Source organism: Belonocnema kinseyi, chromosome 2 (genome assembly GCF_010883055.1).
Source record: "Belonocnema kinseyi isolate 2016_QV_RU_SX_M_011 chromosome 2, B_treatae_v1, whole genome shotgun sequence".
Lineage (NCBI taxonomy): Eukaryota > Metazoa > Arthropoda > Insecta > Hymenoptera > Cynipidae > Belonocnema > Belonocnema kinseyi.
The window spans coordinates 71,517,498-71,536,846 of NC_046658.1; the positions used below are offsets into that span (position 1 = coordinate 71,517,498).

At 26.7% G+C, this 19,349-nt stretch overlaps 2 protein-coding genes across 3 annotated transcripts in view; one reads left to right on the forward strand and one right to left on the reverse strand.

Annotated features, from left to right (window-relative positions):
• LOC117168122 (fatty acid synthase) overlaps positions 1-2,702 on the forward strand; it is a 53,976-nt gene extending 51,274 nt beyond the window's left edge. Inside the window, exons 7-8 of one of the 2 annotated variants that reach the window (XM_033353530.1) lie at positions 1,418-1,560; positions 2,204-2,702. In XM_033353530.1, the coding sequence (XP_033209421.1) occupies positions 1,418-1,519 (102 nt within the window). In that variant the 3' untranslated portion in view covers positions 1,520-1,560; positions 2,204-2,702. Of the gene's footprint in view, positions 1-1,417 lie in introns of both variants that reach the window. The other variant, XM_033353528.1, reaches the window with a different exon arrangement.
• A 4,757-nt stretch (positions 2,703-7,459) lies between these two features.
• Positions 7,460-18,716, reverse strand: LOC117168090 (2-oxoglutarate and iron-dependent oxygenase domain-containing protein 3-like). Its single transcript, XM_033353456.1, has 4 exons — positions 18,467-18,716; positions 14,693-15,130; positions 11,730-12,010; positions 7,460-7,794 (listed from the first exon to the last, which is right to left on the reverse strand). Exons 1-4 carry the CDS (start codon positions 18,580-18,582, stop codon positions 7,640-7,642), a joined length of 990 nt encoding a protein of 329 aa, XP_033209347.1. The 5' UTR covers positions 18,583-18,716; the 3' UTR covers positions 7,460-7,639.
• Between the last annotated feature and the right edge of the window lie 633 nt (positions 18,717-19,349).

Here is a 19,349-nt window from a genome sequence, read left to right on the forward strand (position 1 = left end):
TACCGCGATTTCGCTGGAAGCGGGTGCAGTTTTTCAGATTAGCACCCGCTCCCGGCGAAATCCTGCGGTTGTCCTTATGACAAATTTTTAATTATATATACAAAATTCGCCTTTTTGAAGGAAATTAATCCTAAATGGCTGAAAATTTTGTTGTTGTATAGGCTTCAACTATTACAGTTGAAGATTCTTCAGTTTGATTTCATTGATATATATTTTTTTTATAGAAAATGATCTATTTCACATATCAAGTTAATCTTTTTGTTTCAAAATCCTTTTTTTCGGTTAAATATTTAAGTATTCCATTCTTATATATCTTTTTAGTTGAAAATTCGTCGTTTAGTTTGGAAATAAAAAGATTTTATTTGAAAATTAATCTCTTTGGTGAAAAATTCAATTATTCTAGTTAAAGATTCATCATTTCAGTTAAAAATTTACCTTTCTAGTTTAAAAATGATCTATTCCTGTTATATACTTGCAATTTTATTTGAAAATTCGTCACTTTGTTTGAAAATATAACTATTTTTTTAAGGTAATTTTTTGTATAAGTAATTTTTTTAACCGAAAATTTTATTTATTCCGAATGAAAATTCCATAGTTGTCGTTACAAATTCATCTTTTTGGTTAAACATTAATTTTTTTTCTATGAAAATTCAACTATTTCATTTCATCCATTTAAAGATCAATTGTTTTCATAGAAAACTTTTATGGTTGGTTTAAAATTAATTATTAAAACTAAAAATGTTACTATTCCATTTTCGGTTGAAAATGAGTATTTTTTTACTTCAAAATTTAACTTTTTTGTTTGAAAATTTGGCTTCTTTAACGAAAAATTCAACTATTTCGTTGAAAATGCATGTGTTTTGTTGATAAATTGTATTTTTTGGTAGAAAATTAATATTTTTATTTGAAAATTAATTTTCTTGTTTAACAATGCATCTTTTTGTTTGAAAATTTAAGTATTCCAGTTACATATTCATCATTCAAGTTGAAAAGTCATATTTTTCGTTTTAAGTTTAACTATTCCAGTTGAAGAATCATAATTTATCATTTGTTTGATTGAAAATACGTTTTTCGTTGTTGTTGAAAATGAATTCTTTCAATTGAAAATTTAACTAGTCCTTTGTTTATAAAAAATTGATCTTTTTAGTGAAAGTTTGAAGTATTTGTTTCAAAATTCATTTACCTTGCAATTTTTTCGCTCTGTTGTGTTAAAGGATGTTTATAATGATCGACATGAATGAAAATAAATATATGCCTTTAGAGAAAAGTATGAATATGTTGCTTTCAGTTGATTGGGAAAATTGACAAACTTGACCGGGAAATGTCCGGAAATTTGAAATCACCCACCGAATCGCCACCTTGCTAGTATTGCATATTAAATAAAAAATAATAATAACTGATTCGTTTTAATTTACAGATTTGCAGACAAAATGTAAGGATCGAGGAGTTGCCAGGAAACCACAGGAGTATCCTCTCTGGAGATATCGTTAAAAAAATGGCAACACTCATAAGAACATAAACACAAGTTATTCTTGGATAAAGTAATTGTCTTAAGATATTGTAAGTATCATCATAATCGAAGAACAGCGAATTTTTATCCTTGTTCCTCTTCTCAATCGCTTGAGCTACGAAGTGTTGTATAATAATTTAGCCTGTTTTCTTGGCAATCATTTCAAGCATCCGAAAGTAATTCAAGCATGTGTGAAACTTCTTTTATACAAAAATTTCTTCCTAGAAATCTTCGTTCGCAATTCCATTTTTTTCCACATTAAAAGGCTTTATTTTGTCTCACATTGTGTCTTTGCGTATTTTTTGTTTTATTTGCACGTAAAAAACTGCAATATGCCATTTTTTAATGCGGCCAAAATGAACCAGATAGTATTTTTAAGATGCGTTTTAATTTGTGCTTAAAACCAATTTTACTATTGTTTTTTGTAGTTTAAAGCAATTAATAAATTTGGAAAAAAAGAGATTTATCGGAAAATTGTTAAACGTGGAATTTTCATCGTATACAGTGAAAAAGCACGTTTTAAATTGAAATGCATCTTAAAAATGATACCTGGTTTTGTGAGTATGCGACTCCTGAGCACCCAAGAATTCAGGTACCAATCGATCAATCAGCTTTAAATAACTTGAAAAATAGCGCGCAATCGTTTAATGACAGGAACGAATGGATGGTAATCCTTTTCTATACGATTTTCAGATGGTTACCAGTGGACAGGTTTCCATTTCCAGATTGTCTGAACATTTAATTCTAGACTTGTAGAGAGATATACAGAGTTTTTTTGTTGTATTTTTATTTAGTTTTAGTGAAATTATGCGTTTTAATGAGACGCGTCGCGATTTAATACTTATGTACATTCATCAAAAAATGCGAAACGCTACGAATTATTTAAATGCATTTAAATGCTTTATACATTAAGAATACGATTTAAATGAACAAAGTGGCTGTAAAATACACGATATATTACTTTAGACTATATTTTTTTAAGGTTCTTGTTTCCGTTTCCTCATTTAATTAGTAGAAATGTAGCATGTATGAAGACAGTGTAAAAATGTATCACGTGCGTGTGTGTTGAGTTGAAAATGAAACGTGAACTATCTCGTATGACGTTATATCATATTTATTATGTACTTTTGTCGGGTATAAATTATACTCTTGTATGAAATAAACTTGAACAATAAACGGAATACAAATAATATCAGTTTTGTTTCTTTTTTAATTCTCTAATTGAATGTTGATCCAAAGAATCTGATTGATTTAATGTTTCCACAGAAAAACTAAGAATAAAAGTTTAACTTTTGTGTTTAATTGTATGCCTGTTTTATGTTCACAATTGTCAACTGTTTTTCAAGAAGCACACTAATTGTGACAAGGTGGATATGTTAAGAATCAGTGCATATTCAGTTCAGGTCCCTAAAGTAACCTATTTTCAAGATTTGGTCTTTGTCACTTTTCTTTCAATAAAGTAACTCGTGGGTTAATCGCTATTCAATTTAGAACATATTTCTGAAGTGTTTGGAATTCTTTTGAAATATTTCAAGATATTTTTAAAGATTCCAATAATTTTTTTATTGATTTCAACCATTTGAAGGGATTTTCAAGATTTTAGGGTATTTTTAAAACTTCGAAGGCATTTTCAAGAGCTTTTCATTTAAAATATTATTGGAAATTTCAAAAGATTAGAAGTAATTATTAATTTATTTAATAATTGTTGGGGATCTCAAAGATTTAATAGAGGTTTCACGGGATTTTATACTACTTTAGTTGATTTTAAAGAATATATTCACGAAAAGTTTGATATTTTGTAGCACTTCAAAGAATTTGAAATATATTAGGGAATTTTAAAAGATTCTAAGAAAATTTGTATTTTATTCGATAATTTGAAGGAATTTTAAAGCGATTTTAAGATATTTAAAATTATTTCACACGATTTTCGACAATTTCAATGATTTTAAGGGATTTTATAGCTCTGAATGTATTTTACGATATTTTCCAGGATTTCAGAAAATATAGAATTTTACGGTATTTTCTAATATTATAGTGAATTCAAAGAATTTATTTGCAAGAATTAAGGTGTTCTGTAGGTTTTCAAAGTTGTAAAGATTCTTTTGAATTTTTTTAATTTACTTGATTTTTTCTAAACGTACTCAATTCTACTTGATTTTTTTATCGTTTTTTTTTAATTGGTCCTAAGGATCAATTGCTAGAATGACCAAAAGATTTGAAATATTTCAAGTTTTTTTTTCAAATACCTTCACATTGTAAAAAGCTTTAAAAAATTTCAAAGGATTTCAAAAGATTTAAAATCTTTTAGGTTATTTATAAATATTGAAAAGAAATTAAAAATTTATTTCCGTAATTTATTAATACTTCAAAGGATTAGAAATATGTAAATTTATTGTAAAAGACTCCGAGGTGTTTTCAAGGGCTATTAAAAGCTTCAAAGGACTTCAAAAGGTATCAAGGTATTCGAAATATTTTTAGGTAATTGTAAAATATTCCCAGAAATATTTTATTTATTTATTTAAAGGGATTTGAATATTTTAATGGATTTTAAAGCAGTTATTCACACGAATAAATTGTGCTCTAGATTTTTATTAATTTATCCTAAATTATTTTGAATTCTTCTAATTTCACTTAATTTCATTGACTTCTTTTGAATGCCCTTTTAATTTTTCCCAACTCGTTTCAAACTTGCTCAATTCAATCAACTTTTTTTATATTTTGGAATAGTTTTCAAGTCACTTGATTTCTTTTGTAATTTAGCTTGAGTTTTTAAATGAATTTCATCGAATTCTTCTCATTGCCTTAAATTGCATTGAATTTTACTGAAATCAATGGAATTTTTTCGATTCTTAAAATTATTTCCAATTCATTTGAAATCTGTTTAATTGATTTGCAGTCATGAGTTACTTTTTTGGTTATAAACTAGCAGTTTTCAAGATTTTAAGAGATTTGAAATTATTTGTTGGAATTCAGACGGAATTTTTATTAATTTATCCTGAATTCTTTTAAATGCTTTGGAATCATCTTGAAATCTTTTAATTCGCTCGAATTCTGCTAGATTAATTCAATTCAACTTAATTGAATGGATTCTCTTGGAATTGTTCAAAGTTTTTATTTAATTAATCCTGAAATATTTTAGCCTCACCTTAGAATTCATAGCCACTTCATCATATTCTTTTGAATTTACTTGAATATTTCTAAGCTTATTTCAAAGTTACTGAATCCAATTAATCTTTTTCATATTTTAAAATTGTATTTAATTCATTGGAAATTTTTTTAATTTCCCATAAATTTTGATTAGTTCCATCGAAATTCTTCTCATTTACTTTAAATTCCCCAAATTCTTTCGAATTTTATGGAAATCGATGGAATTTAAAAAATTCCGATTAATTTGAATTTAACTTGAATTGTTTTAAAAAAGAAATAATAAATTAAATGAAGTTAATGTGTTTTTCAAATTGTTAAACTACATTTTTGCAAAACCTTGGATACCAATGGGCCTGGGTGGAGAACTTTACATGAAAAATGTGTGAAGCTCTTTGCCTGGAGTGATTGTTAGATAGATTTATCAGCGACCTGGGTCGGATCAAACCTCCCCCCCCCCATACTATTCCTTATTTTTCACGACTTTTTTCTCAGATTCTACCACACCACTCATTAAAAAATTCTTATTATTTGTTTAAATACATAGTTTTCTTTAAATAGTTCTGTTCAGAAAAAAAGCTGGAAGTTGATCTTTTTCTGTAATTAATGCGGCAATTCGTCATGGTTCAAAGCAAAATGTTATATGATCAAATTTTTAAAACAATTTTTCGAAGATTTAGGTTTTGAATGAAATGCGGTGAAAATTATTATATTTTGTTCTAAATTTGTTTCACTGTGTCTTTTATGATTATATATAATTGTTTGACAAATTCTTTAAATAATTAATATTTGTTTACAGTTTTTTCATATTGGTAACGAAAAGTTTATTTTTTCAAATTCTCTATTCGAAAGTAGATTTTTAGACATTTGGGTCGTTGGTTTTTGATCTGAATTCTAAATTTAAAAAAATGTTGGATCCAATATGGCAGAGAAGGATTTCGAAATATTGTTGAATTTACTTAAAACGTGGTAACTAGGGGTTTTGAGGGCGTTGATTCCAAACCTATCGTGATATCAAGTCAACATTTCAAAACAATTAATAACTTAATTTTTATAAACAATTTAATAAACAAATAATCCAGCGTCTCAGTTCGTTGTAGATAAAATTTATTTTATACTGAAATCGTTTTATAAAAAATGATATTTACATCAAATGCTCTCATCCCAATATTAATTTCTTTGTCATGTTTATTGGGAAATAAGCCAAGGCAATAACCACCTCTACCATCGGCGAGAAAATCATAGGCATCTGCCTTTGAAGCTTAACTTAACCTTAAGCCCTTTAAAGCTCAGTCAAAAAAATGCTAGCGCAAAAAAACAGTCATATGAAAGCTGAAAGTGTTCTACGTAAATGAGCTTGAAGACGTTTATATAAAAAAAGTTTGTGCTTAGCTGACTGAAAAATGTAAAAAAAAGTAAAGATTTTCGGTATATTTAAGAACAGTCAAGTTTAAAGCATTATTTCTTCTACAAGGGGCGATGGAAAAAATTTGAAAAAATTCATGAGTATGAGGAAAACTGTTGTGAACCAGTTGCAGTTGAAAACTTTAAAAAATAATACAAATTGTTGCTTAAAAGTACAAAAATGTGCAACTATATTATCTTCAGTTTCCAATTTTTCCCATCGCGAAAATCCTGACTTTTTTTACATTTCTCAGTCTGCTAAGCACAACCATTTTTTGACATAAACGTCTTCAAGGTAATTTACGTAGAACACTTTCAGCTTTCATATGAATGTTTTTTTGTTGCGCTAGCATTTTTTTTTTACTAAGTCTCACCTTAATAATGGTGAAATCCTTGGCGCAGAGCTTAGGCTATGCAATAAACATATTGGCGGAACATAGTTTCTTATTTAAGAATCAATTTTCAACATCAATTTAGTATATTATAAACAATTTATTTAATACTGACCCTAAAACTCACAAATATTAAAATTAAACCCGTATCTAATACTGGAATGACTTGCGACAGTTATTGTACATACTTTTTACAGGTACATATTGGAATCTCAGTAGAATTATACATAATACAATAAACGCTCTTACCATTCCGGTAATAAGCGTTGAATAGAGAAAAATTAATATTTTCAGAGTTCAGCGTCAAAGTGAAGATTATTCTTTTCTATTGAATGCGCGATTTCCCCATCTCTCTAAAATGTTATCATAAGAATAAGATATCTCAGAAACTACTTCACTTCTATTTCCATAGCGACCACCACATAGTTTTCTATTCCCCAAAAGAAAACGTGTTTTCAATATATTTAATTCCTCGTAATTGTACCGATAGACACACCACACAGAGATGTCTTGTATTCCACAAGTCTTCATATTTTGAGTTTATTTAATTCCTTCTAATCAGTTCACAAAATATGTTTTAATTCCTTCATGTGGATTATAAGTTTTGAAATTTTAATTCTAATCAATTTGAGTATGCCTCTCCAGAGTTAAAATTATTTTAATTCACACATTTAAAAAGATTTCAGTAATGCATTTTTTAACGCGTTTAAATAAATAATTAAAATATAGACAAATATAAATTTGAATTTTTTCCGAATTTATGAGTTATAATACGATTTGATAATGAAAAAATAGACTAAACAAATGCTTTCGTTAAATCTCACTAAGTTGATTAAGAGGAATAGGATTTGCACTTTCTCTTATCCCGTTGGGGGATTTTTAGACAGAGGAAAAATCGCGTATTCATAGAAATACAAATTCTTATTTCTTCTGAATTCAACGCTTATTACCGGGTAGAAAGACCTTTAATTTGTGAAAGACATACACTCCTCGAAACTAAGGTTTTTTGTGCAATTCTATTTACACAAGCAGACTTTCTTGAGTTTATTTTTTTAAAGATTTGTCTCAAAATTTACGAAACAGAGACACTAAGCCATAGAGCTTGCTTCCGTTCTTGTTTAGCCCCACAAATTACATCTATGTATTTTATTTATACACTTTCAACGGCAATGGACGCAATTCTAGGCACTCAAGTGCGTTTGGACTCTGTCGGAAACCTTGGATCCGATATAGAAAATTCCTTGTCACAGGTAAAGGACACGGTTAAAGCGTATCGGGTTCCGGACGTAACCTTTTCAACTAGGTGCACATTTTCAGCACCTGATGTAAACATAGAAACTCGCCCTGTAAACAATAAGGATAATTAATTGGGAATTCTAGAAAAATTTATTTCTTTATGAATACAGAGTAAATCTTTCAAAAAAGAACTACAATTTGTAATATTTTTATTTCTTTACAAAGGAAATTAGATTTAAATTTTCAAAAGTATAAATCTCACGCTGACAGTTCCAGTGCAGAAAAATTAAAGACTTGTGAGGGAGAAAAAAATATCAGTAAAGAAGAATAATCTCATAAAATGAAACTGATTAAACTCTGATTTAAAGTATTTTCACAGAGCACGAAAATTTTTGAAAGTTAATCCCTACTTAACTAATCCAAATAAAATGAATAAATTTCCTCCAAACACGGTAAATTTCATTTTAAAGTATTTTCAAGACCATAGCTACGTGTACCGAATTTTCGGTACAAACAGGCGTATTTTTCGGTAGAAATAGAGCTATGAAAGGGATACACGTAGACCTTTACTATTTTTAAATTCCAGAAATTGCTACATACTTTGAATGATTTTTAAAAAATGTCCCACAATTTTAAGGACGCCTGAATAACAACATTTTGTTAATTTAAAGGTTTTTCAATTTCGAATAATTTCTAAGACCTATATTTTCTAATAAATTTAACTTTTTGAAAAGTCAAAGAATTTCAAATTTCTTTAACATTCAATTTCGACTTTATTTTTTTCGAAACTTGAATCATTTCTTTTTCAATTTTTATTAATTGAGAAGAATATTTATTTTGAACTACTTTAAAAACAGAAAACTTCAAAATTTGAAACTTTTGTTTATCGTTGAAGCCATTTACATTTAAATATTCTTAGAGTTGGAACTTTTTTACTTAAAAATTGTTCAATTCTCAGTTTTTAAATTTTTGAGGGCATCCAATGTGATATAAGTAATTTAAAAACTATATTTTTTTATTTGAAATATTCAATCAATAAGTTTTAACAAATTAAAACGATATAATTTTAAAAGATTTTTTTTCATAGAGTCGAACATTTCGTACAATTCGAATCTTAAGGAATAAACCATGGATGAATTTAAAACATATTTAATAAATTTTGAAAAATAGTCGCATCAAATTATTTAAAGACAATAATTTCTCGGCATCTAATGGATATTTTTGAATAAAACCAAGTAGGAAATTTTTACCATAAGAAGCCTAAGTCATAAGGTATATTTATGACCCAAGAGGCTGCAGCCCTTATTTTATATTGAAAAAACTACATTTTTTATGGATATTTTTATATTAAAAATCAGGGTATGAATTCAAAAAAATGAAGAAAAGAATTTTCGTTAAGAATGTCGAATATTTCAGTTAACGTGTTTCGGGATTTTTCAAACAACTACCCCCAAGTAATGTTAATCATGAATATTACTGTCGAAAGTTTGTAGATTAATATAACGTAACTCGACTATGAAAGGAAACGATAAAGCAATGAGGCTTGTTATGAAAAAGGATTTTAATCAGTTTCATTAACAAATATTTATTAGACTTCGAGTTGTTATATTGGATAATCTACTTTCGGGGGTGACTTTTTTCAATCCCTTTAATACTGCTATTGCAAAAAATTTGTAATTTATTTGTATCTGTTATAAATTACATACTGTTCACACGTGGAATAAATCTTCAGAAAAAAATATGCCCGCTACGCAGGGACATTCTCACTCCGCGCTGCACGCGCGGCGCTTCGCGCCAAGTTTCTACGCGCCCAGAGCGCACAGGTACGCTCTCGCTCTTCGCGCTCGTTTTCATACTTTTAATGCATACACTTTAACAAAATTTTTTCAAACATCGTAAATACTATAAATTAAATCGAAAACTGTGATTTAAACCTCTGAGGAATTACAGCCATAAATTGTAACTGCATTTTTTTCAATTTGTTTTTAAAGAATATTCTTAAAGCACCTACGGCTTTGACGATTGCATTCATATTACGAAACTCGCATTTCACGCTCGATAACTTGTGTTCACTTGAAAAACTTTATCAAGATAATTTGCCAATCTTGTTAAAATCGACTAAAAACAACGCTTTAAACTTATGGATCTTTTAAAAATTCAGAATTGCATATTTTCGAAAATGATCAAACTTTTGGTACTTTTGTCTAATTAAGAAATTTTATGATAATAGTTTCGAAAAACATATATATTATATCTAGTAGAAATTTGGATTGATATTTCTTAACCTATTAAAAATTTTTTTTTCCTTTTTTTGAAAAATTTAACTGACATAGTTTCTAAATATATTGTATATCTAGTGATGAATTTAAGTGAAGTTTCCTAATATTTTAGAAATTTTTTTTTATTTTTCTGAACATTTTCAAAATTTTCAAAAGTATATGACTTTTCTAATTTTCATTGAAATTGAAAATTTTATTTTGATAACTTGTAAGTATTCTACCCATCTATAAGAAACTTTGACAACAATTTTTAAATTTGAATTTTTTTTTCAAATTTCGAAAATGCTCTACATTTTTTAATTTTGGTTCGAAATATTTGATTAACGAACTTTAACTTCATTTTTGGAACCTTAAGAAGTGTATGAAATGCGGACTCGATTGGACAAATCCTTCAAAAGTTAGCGTTGCTACATCATTCAGGTAACCATACATACAGACATACAAACATACAATTTGATGATTTTCGGATTCTGTGAGTGTCGAAACGTAAAGATCCGTTAAAAACCAGAGATCGAAAATTAGGAAGATTACATTACACTCTCATGATTGAGAATGTAAAAATTGTCTAAAATTTTGAAAAAGCTCTAATTTTTTAAATTGTGAGCTAATCGAAAAATTCGGCTAGAATAGTTTTCAAATATATTTGGTAACTAGTGAAAATTTTGAATGAAATTTTTGGATCTATGAAAGAAAAATTTGGTCTTTTTTTTGAGAATTTTCAAATTTTTGAAAAGTATATAACTTTTCTAATTTTCATCAAAATTTAAAATGTTAGTTGGATAATTTGTAAGTCTTTCACCCACCTATAACAAACTTTGACAAAAATTTCTATAATTTGAACAAAAAAATTGAAAATTTCAAAATGCTCTAATTTTTTTAATTGTGGGCTAATCGAAAAATTCGTCTAGAATAGTTTTAAATTATATTTGGTATCTAGTGAAAATTTTCAATGAAATTTTTGGATCTATGAAAATAATAATTTTTTCTATTGTTTGAAACTTTTCAAATTTTTTAAAAGTACATAAATTTTCTAATTTTCATAAAAATAAAAAATTTTATTTAGATAATTAACAAGTTCAACATTTTTTAAATGCTCTCAATTTTTTAATTTGTTTGGAAATGTCTGATTAATTAACTTAACCTTCATTCTGTGCGTGCCAAAATGTAAAGATTCGTTAAAAAAAGAGATCGAAAATTTGGACGATTACATTACACTCTCATGAATGTGAATGTAAAAATTATTTTTCACAATTTAAATGTTGTCCAACACTTTAAAGGACGGCTAACAGTAATTGGAGGTGGTTATTTGAAAAATCCTCAAAAAGGCCAACTCAAATATTAGATATTGTAAACGAAAATTCTTTTTTTAATTTGTTTGAATTCATACCCAGATTGTTATGATAAAAATATTCATAAAAAATGTAATTTTTTTAAATATAAAATATGCTGTGCAGCCGCTTGGATCACAAATATACCTGCTATCTTAGGCTGTTTATGCCAAATATTTTCCACTTGATTTTATTGGAAAATATCCATTTAATGCCGATACATAACAAAAATTATTTTTTAGGGCACACCCCTTGAAAAAGGATTCCGGCACATAAAAACGACGTGTTTCTTATTTTTTCAAGTTCTACAACATATTAAAAAATTAGAAAAATTGGAGAGGTTGGGTTATGGGGGGGGGGGGGCTCCTTTTCAGCGATTTAACTCTTATAACATGTACATTGTATACAGTATTCGTTTAAAAAAATAACTACGTACCTTTTCTGGGCTCAATCGTTGAATTGGCACTATTTTTATCAATGAATACAAATCGACCTCCTTTGAAGTCTTTATTATAGTCACTTAAGTATAATAGGGAAGTGTAATGGAAAGATTCGTAAGTGACTTTATCTACATGTGGATGCCAATATTCGTCGTGGATCGTTTTGGCAGGAGCGTTTGTCATTCGTGAAAAGAAGGTTGGTTTGGTTAAGTATATTTTATCCGAATCTACTCCAAAATGATGCGCTATTGCGTGCTGTATTTTAGTTTTTACCACCCTGGATATTAAAAGCAACATAATTACAATGTAATAATTAAAAATATCTTTAAAATTATTTTTAATTTCTCCAGTAAAGGGCCATCTATAAATTAGGTAACACATCCTTATTAAATACAATTTAGATCATTAATATTCGGGACACCTGAATTGCCATTCCTTTTTTATATCATGAAACATATGTGATACACGTAAAAAATTAGACGAATTTCCAAAAAATAAATCAACGCTGTAATTTGAACTGTTTACAATTCAAGAATTTTCAAAGGTAAATTTATTAAATCAAATCAATTTTAATTTCAAATCTTGAAAATTAAAGTATTTCAAAAACAACAAAAAATTAAAAATAGCATTATGTCCATTTTTAAATATGGATGTCTTTAATTGCAACTATTAAAAATTAAACTACAGACTTAAAAAGTTAAATATTACATGATTTTAAACTACAGACATTCAAAAGTAATGAATTTTAAATTGTAAATCTGCACAATTTAACCACTAATTGAAAAAGCGTTCAAAATGTCATAACATTAAAACAAAAATCTTCAAAATTGAATTATTTTCAATTGTACGTTCAAAATTCAAGAATTTACAATTTTAAATTTTAAAGTTGTAGAACTTTAAATTATAAAAGATGAAAATTGAAGTTTTTAATTTAAAAAATGTATTAAAAATTCTGTTATTTTTATGATTGACATTAGGAATTTCTTCAATTTGGAAGATTTAGAATTAAAAAGTCTTGTTTTTTAAGCTTTCATTTAAAATATTAAAAACTAAAGAATTTTCTATGATAAGTTTTTAAAATTGAACAGCATATTAAAAAACCATGGAAACTACATAACTTTCAAATATAAATCTTAAAAATCGAATAATTTGCAATTCAATATTGTTAAAACTCAAGAATTTTCAATTGTACGTTTGCTAAATTGGAGAACATTCAATTGTTAATATTTAAAAATATAGTTTTAAATTTTGAAAATTTACGATTAAAAATTCTTTAATTCTGATGATTTACATTTAAAAAATTTTTTATTCGGAAAATTTAGAATTAAAAAGGCTTGACTTTTAATTTTCAAAGTCATCCAGATGTAATAATGATATTTTATTTATCTTTAAAACTGAAACGTTTTCAATTTTTAATGTTCACAATTGAACTATTAAATAAAAGTTGAAAATTACAAAACTTTCAAATATAAATGTTAAAAATCGAGTAATTTTCAAAAATCAATAATTTTCAATTGTAACTTTTCAAAATGGTAGAACTTTTAATTATAAATCTTTAAAATTGTAGTTTTTAATTTCAAAAATGTATAATTTGGAATTTTTATGTTTTACAATTACAAATTCTGTCATTTTAATTAGTTAAGTTTAAAATTTCTTCAATTTGTAAGATTTTGAATTGAAAAGTCTCTGACTTATGATCTTCAAAATCGTCGAAATTTAAGAATTTTGATTTATACAGCTTGAAAGTTGTAGAATCTTTAATTCGAAACCATAAAAATGGAAGAATTTTCAATTATAAGTCTATAAGATTGAATGAAACATTAAAAAAGCATTCAAAATTATATAACTTTCAAACATGAATCTTAAAAATTGAATAAACTTGAATTGAATACTTTCAAAATTCAAGAATTTTCAATTGTAACCAGTCAAAATAGCAGAACTTTGAATTGAAACTATTTAAAATCAAAGAGCTTTAATTTTTTTAGTTTATCATTAAAAATGGTGTAATTCTGTAAATTTACATTTAAAATTTGTTCAATTTGGAAAGTCTTCAAATTATAAGAATTTTCCATTGTAAATATCTTAAAAATGGATCAATGTCAAAAACTAAGAATATCAGAAAGATTCAGAATTCAAGAATCACTCAGAAATTTTTTTTGTTTTTAGTTTAGAAAACGGTTTCCCTAACATAATTTTTTTATGTACGAAAAATGAGTTTCAAATCTATAAAATCATTTTAAGTTAAAGACAAATTTCTATAGGAAAAAAAAACATCTTGCAACTAAAGGAATATCTTTGAATCAAATGAAATTTTGTTGAAACAAAGAAACTGGTCTTTGACTGAGAGATAATGAATATTATTTCTTTCAATGAAAAAAAAAATTCGGAGTGTTTGTCTGTAAGAACATCTTATTACAATCTAATATCCCAAATTAACTCATTAATTTATTTATTTGCCTTTAATTTCTGCTGGATAAAATTTTACATTTAAATAAAAGTAATCTGTATGCAGATGACTAAAAACTGTTTCAAATTAAAATTAAAATCGTATGAAAGCGGATAAAGCTAGTTTAATATTTAGTTTAATTATTATTAACTATATTTTTTAGTACTTGAAAAAAAATTGCCATCATAATCAACTCTTATTAAAATGCAATAAAACAAGATTATACAATTTTATCAAAACACTTACTTTATATTTTTAACAGCAATTGAGAAAATTAAAATTCTTTACTAAAGGTTAAAGATATTTTGACTTCCTATTTAATCTGTCATCAAATCTAGAAAAGTAGATAACCAAATCTAAGAGCATCTTTAGTATCTAGTCCAAAGCCAATGCCACATAAAAAAATTTGGATAAAGGAGGTAATAATAAATTCATTTATTGTAAAAAGACTTTGATTTGTAGAATTTATCTAAACAATTATGAAAGAAATCAAAAAACCAATTAATGACTTACTTATAAATAGCGAAGTCTGCATTATTGAAAATTTTCCTCGCTTCTTTCAATTCATAAATATTAATAAATCCAGTGCCTTTGCTCAGAGCACCGGTATGAAGATCCAGAATACTAGCTCCTCCATCAGATCCTCCTAAATTCAAACCACTCGTTGCTAATTTTAATAATACATCAGTTTCAGTTGCTGAAACTAGTTTATCGGTGATAACTCTTGCACATTTTTCGGGTAAACACCCAGGATATTTATCTGTTTCTGCTTTATAACTCTCTGAGCACTCGACATTCTGAGTACGACTCATTAAAATGTCTTTTTGTAATGCCAAAGAGATTTCTTTTCCACTTTTAGAATTGTACCATACGATGAAGAGAATCCCAAAAATCATAACACCGCGAGACCAAACTCTTTGGTGTGGAAAAGTTAGTATTGGTCCATATTTTCTGGAATAAATAATATAAGATCGAATCTATTTCAAATCAGCCATGTTTCACACTTGAAGTTTTACCATTTGTCGAGGACCAAATATGTTGCTTTATATAGGAAATTAGGCGATACGTATCTTTCCGATTTTCGAACAAAAATTTGTCTACGAAGTTATGCGTATTTCAATTTTGTGCTTTGTTTTTAGATTTTTTTTTCAATCTCTATAACTTCCGGAAAATTTTTATTGCATTTGTACTTTCGTAATGAAGACGCCCTGTGCATTTTATGGGGGCTAAATAACTCTTGTGGCCTAGAAAATTTTTTTTCGTAAAAAAAAGACCTTCCGCCCTAAAAAATGATTGAGTCCGCAAAAAGATGATAGGATGCCTTTCTTTTATTAGCTCAAACCTTTTATAAAATAGTGAAAAGAATGAAAAAGTGGGGTTTTCCAGAAAATATTATTTTCTTGATTTAAAAATTTGAAAAGAGAAATAAACCATTTTTCTGGAAAACCTTACCTTTTTTATTTTTCGCCATACATTTTTTAAACAATTTCTGTTTATGCCAGGAAAATATCGTATCAAGTTTATGCGGCCTAAGACATTTTTGGGGGAGAATTTTATTTTCCTAAAAATATAATTTTTTAATTTTTCTTGTAAACGATGCAAAATGTCACAATAGAGTGAAAGCTATTTTTCGAAGAACTTTCTTGGACATTGTTGTTTAAAACAAAAATAAGAAAATGCGATTTTCATTTAAAAAAATTCTTCTGGCCACATAAGTTTTTTAGCACACACAAAGGCTACACGATGTCCTTTTTATGAAAGAACAAATTCAAACAAAAACGGGCAAAAAATATCATTCTGAGTTTTTCGAAAAAATCTACTTTGATTAGAATTGAATACTTTCAAATTATTCAGCGAATTTCAAACGAAGACAATAAGCTCTATTAAAATTAGAAATAAAACGATAAATATCTCAATTATGTTAAAAGCTACAGAGGTTTACAAAAAAATTAATTTTTAAACAAAGCACGAAATTCAAATACGCATAACTTTGTAGAATTTTGTTGTTGTTTCCAAGTCGAAAGAATAAGTATTGCCTAATTTCCTTTACAAAAACAAGATATTTAGTCCGCTAGAGATTTTGCGACTTCAAGTGTAGAACCTGCCTGATTTGAATTGCAATCGGTCTTAAGAAATAGAAAAATATATTTTCAGTAAATAATAATAATAATTGAGAAAATGAAATTAATAATTAACAAATAATATTTCTGAAATAAAGAAGAAGCATTTAACCTTTTGTTTTATTCAGTGGTTTTAATAAAAATAATGAAATTGCTCAAAACTATTACAATTACAGTTTTTCAATTTAAGCATGAGTTCAGTAAATTGAACAATTTTATATCTTACTTAATCAGCTTTCAGCTTCAAACTTTGAACGTTATATTATTTAAAACTGGAATCGTTTAAAATAAATAACTTTGAATCGAAAGCATTTAAAACAAAATAATTTTATATCGAAACATTGAAACTGGTTTAGTTTGATTTTTAAATCTTTAAAAACTGTACAGTTTGCAAAATAATTGTATTTTATAGTTGAAAAAATCATTTAAACCAATGCTTGGTTAAATAAATAGTTTTAACCTGTTATCTTCACAATTTTATAGTTTTTAATGTACATTAACAGAAAATTGTAAGCTTTCAATACTTTGAACTAAAAGCCTGAATAAATAAATTTAAAAAATGGTGGAAAATAAATTTGACATTTAATTCCTTAATATTTGGAGAATATAAAATTGAAAGACCACTTGTGTTCTTGAAATAGGCATTAACAATTTAACGAGAAATCTATAAAATTTGAAATTCTAATCTTTCAAAACGTAAGAATTGAAAATTGGAAAATTTCGAAAAAGTATTAATAACTGAATCTTTTTAAAGTATCTTTTCAAATTTTCAAGGCCCTTTCTACTATTTAGTTGAAAGTTGAACTAATTAATTAAAATTTTATTTTTTAGTTGAAGATCCATCATTTTAGTTGAAAATGCATCTCTTTTGGTGAGAATCGTGTTTTTTGCTTGTTGAATATTAATTTTTTAAAGAGAAAATTGATCTATTCTAGCTTTTTGGTTGAAAATTCAACTACTTGGTAGAAATTAAAACTACTTTATTAAACATTAATTTTCTTTGTAACAGCTTAAGCATTTTAGTTGGACATTCGTCTTTTTGGTTAAAAATTAAATTAGTTTATTAAAAATTAATTTTTTAAATTATATATTTAACTATTCCATTTTTACATTCTCATCAGAGAAGGTATTATTTTTGTGTATAATTTGCCCCCCCCCCCCCCAGTTTTTGTCAATTGTCCACGTTTTGAGACCCCCTGAATCCTAAAAACAGGTTTTTACTAATGTGTCTGTAGTCTGCCTGTGAGCACGATAACATTTTCAAAAAATTATTCTATTAGATTGGCCTTTGGTACGCTCTTTTAGTGTTCTAAACTAAAGGTCAAGTTCGTTAGCCAACCATTTTGGATACTAATTCAAAAAGTGAGTACATTTAAAATTTTTTTGGGACCACTTTTTTCAAAATTCAAAAGTTCTCTGTAGGGATATTCACAGTATGCAAAAAGATGAACAATTGATCCTTATAACTTTTTCACAAAACCAAATATTAGCATATTGAAAAATTTATTCTTTTTTAGTTGACAATTCAACTATTTTGTAGCAAATTCATCTATTTCTGTGAAAATTCGTCTTTTTTGGTAGATAATCTATTTTACAAATTAAAAATAGACCATTTTGAAATTCAGAACGTTTAAAATTGAAATTTGTTAAACTTGAATTGCTGAAAATGGCACAATATGACAATCGGCGCTTTTTAAATTAGGAATTAAAATCTTTTAAATATTAAAAATTAAAAAATTATTGAAAAATTTCGAAAAATCGTTTCACTGGATATTATAAAATTATCTTTCCAATTTACCAAGCCCCTTTCCAAATGAATCTGGGGACAAACATTTGCCGTAAAAATAAATAAATTTATTAATGCTCCAAAGTGAAAAATTTAAATTCATCGACCTCAATTTATTTGCAAGTTGAGAAAATAAGACTCCATTGAGAAGATAAGATTTTTAATTCAAGGCCAAGATTATTTACATTATTTATCAGGATCATTTTTCTAACCTCACATTTTTTTACCGAATAAGTAATAAGAAAAAACAGATTGTGAATCTCGTACATCAGTCAGAAATATTTACAAGTATAAATTTAGTATTGCTCATGTTGACTCGCATACTTAAAATTTCTTATTTTAATGAAAAAGGTATAAATATAGTAAACATTGTGAGCTTACGGTTTAACGTTTTCAGTTTCAGGCTTAGAATCACTTTCTTCATGTTTTGTTTTCTCAATGACCTGTTTTTCCTTTTGTGCGTCTTTTCGTTTCACTTTTTTCTTTTCTTGTCCCATTTTTATTTCAGAATTGTCTGAAAATTGATCAATATCCACCTTTTTGACACAATATGGACAATTTTCGAGACTATGTTAGACACGTCGTCTGCTACGTTGACAGCCGTACCATAGAGGAACGTTCCCTCTACGGCCGTACGCCGCAGTAGTCATGATAAAGTCTAATGCCGGATACCGGAAGCGAAGATGTTTCGTCCAAAAATATATATCAAATTAGTAACGTTAGGTAAACTCAAAATAAATTTATTACATTTTTTAAACTTTCTTATTACTTTCTACAATTAATAGAATTTATCAATGATTTCATCTTCCACTATTATGATTTTGATTAGAAATTTGAATAATTACACTTAGCGCTAACGTCAGAAAAAGCGGTTTTTTTAAATGTGAAAAATATACCTTTTAGTTAAAAAAGGTAATTTAATTACTTTTAACGTGACTTTAAGCTATCGAGGTTTATTTATTTCAAACCTTTTCTTAGAACCTTAAATTACTATGGATTAAACATATTAATTATATACGAATTTCCGAAATTCTTTCATTTAGGTTATTTATAAAAATTGATTTTCTTTAGTTATTAGTTTATTACAAAATAAGGATTATAATTTTATATATTCCTAATTTATTATCGTGTATGAAATATACTTCTCAATTTGATTATTATTTAAATTCAAAACTAAATATTATTATATTATTTATATAATAGGAAGTCCATTTTTAAATAATATAATGAATTTATAATCATTATTATTTTTCATTCATTCCTA

Bases quoted from the DNA above. Each gene is read 5' to 3' on its own strand.
- LOC117168090 (XM_033353456.1), bottom strand. From the start codon at position 18,582: ATGGGACAAGAAAAGAAAAAAGTGAAACGAAAAGACGCACAAAAGGAA. The intron at 15,131-18,466 runs GTAAGCTCACAA...TATTTATTCCAG, and splicing joins GAAACTGAAAACGTTAAACC to AAAATATGGACCAATACTAA. The intron at 7,795-11,729 runs GTACGTAGTTAT...TATTGTTTACAG, and splicing joins AACGATTGAGCCCAGAAAAG to GGCGAGTTTCTATGTTTACA.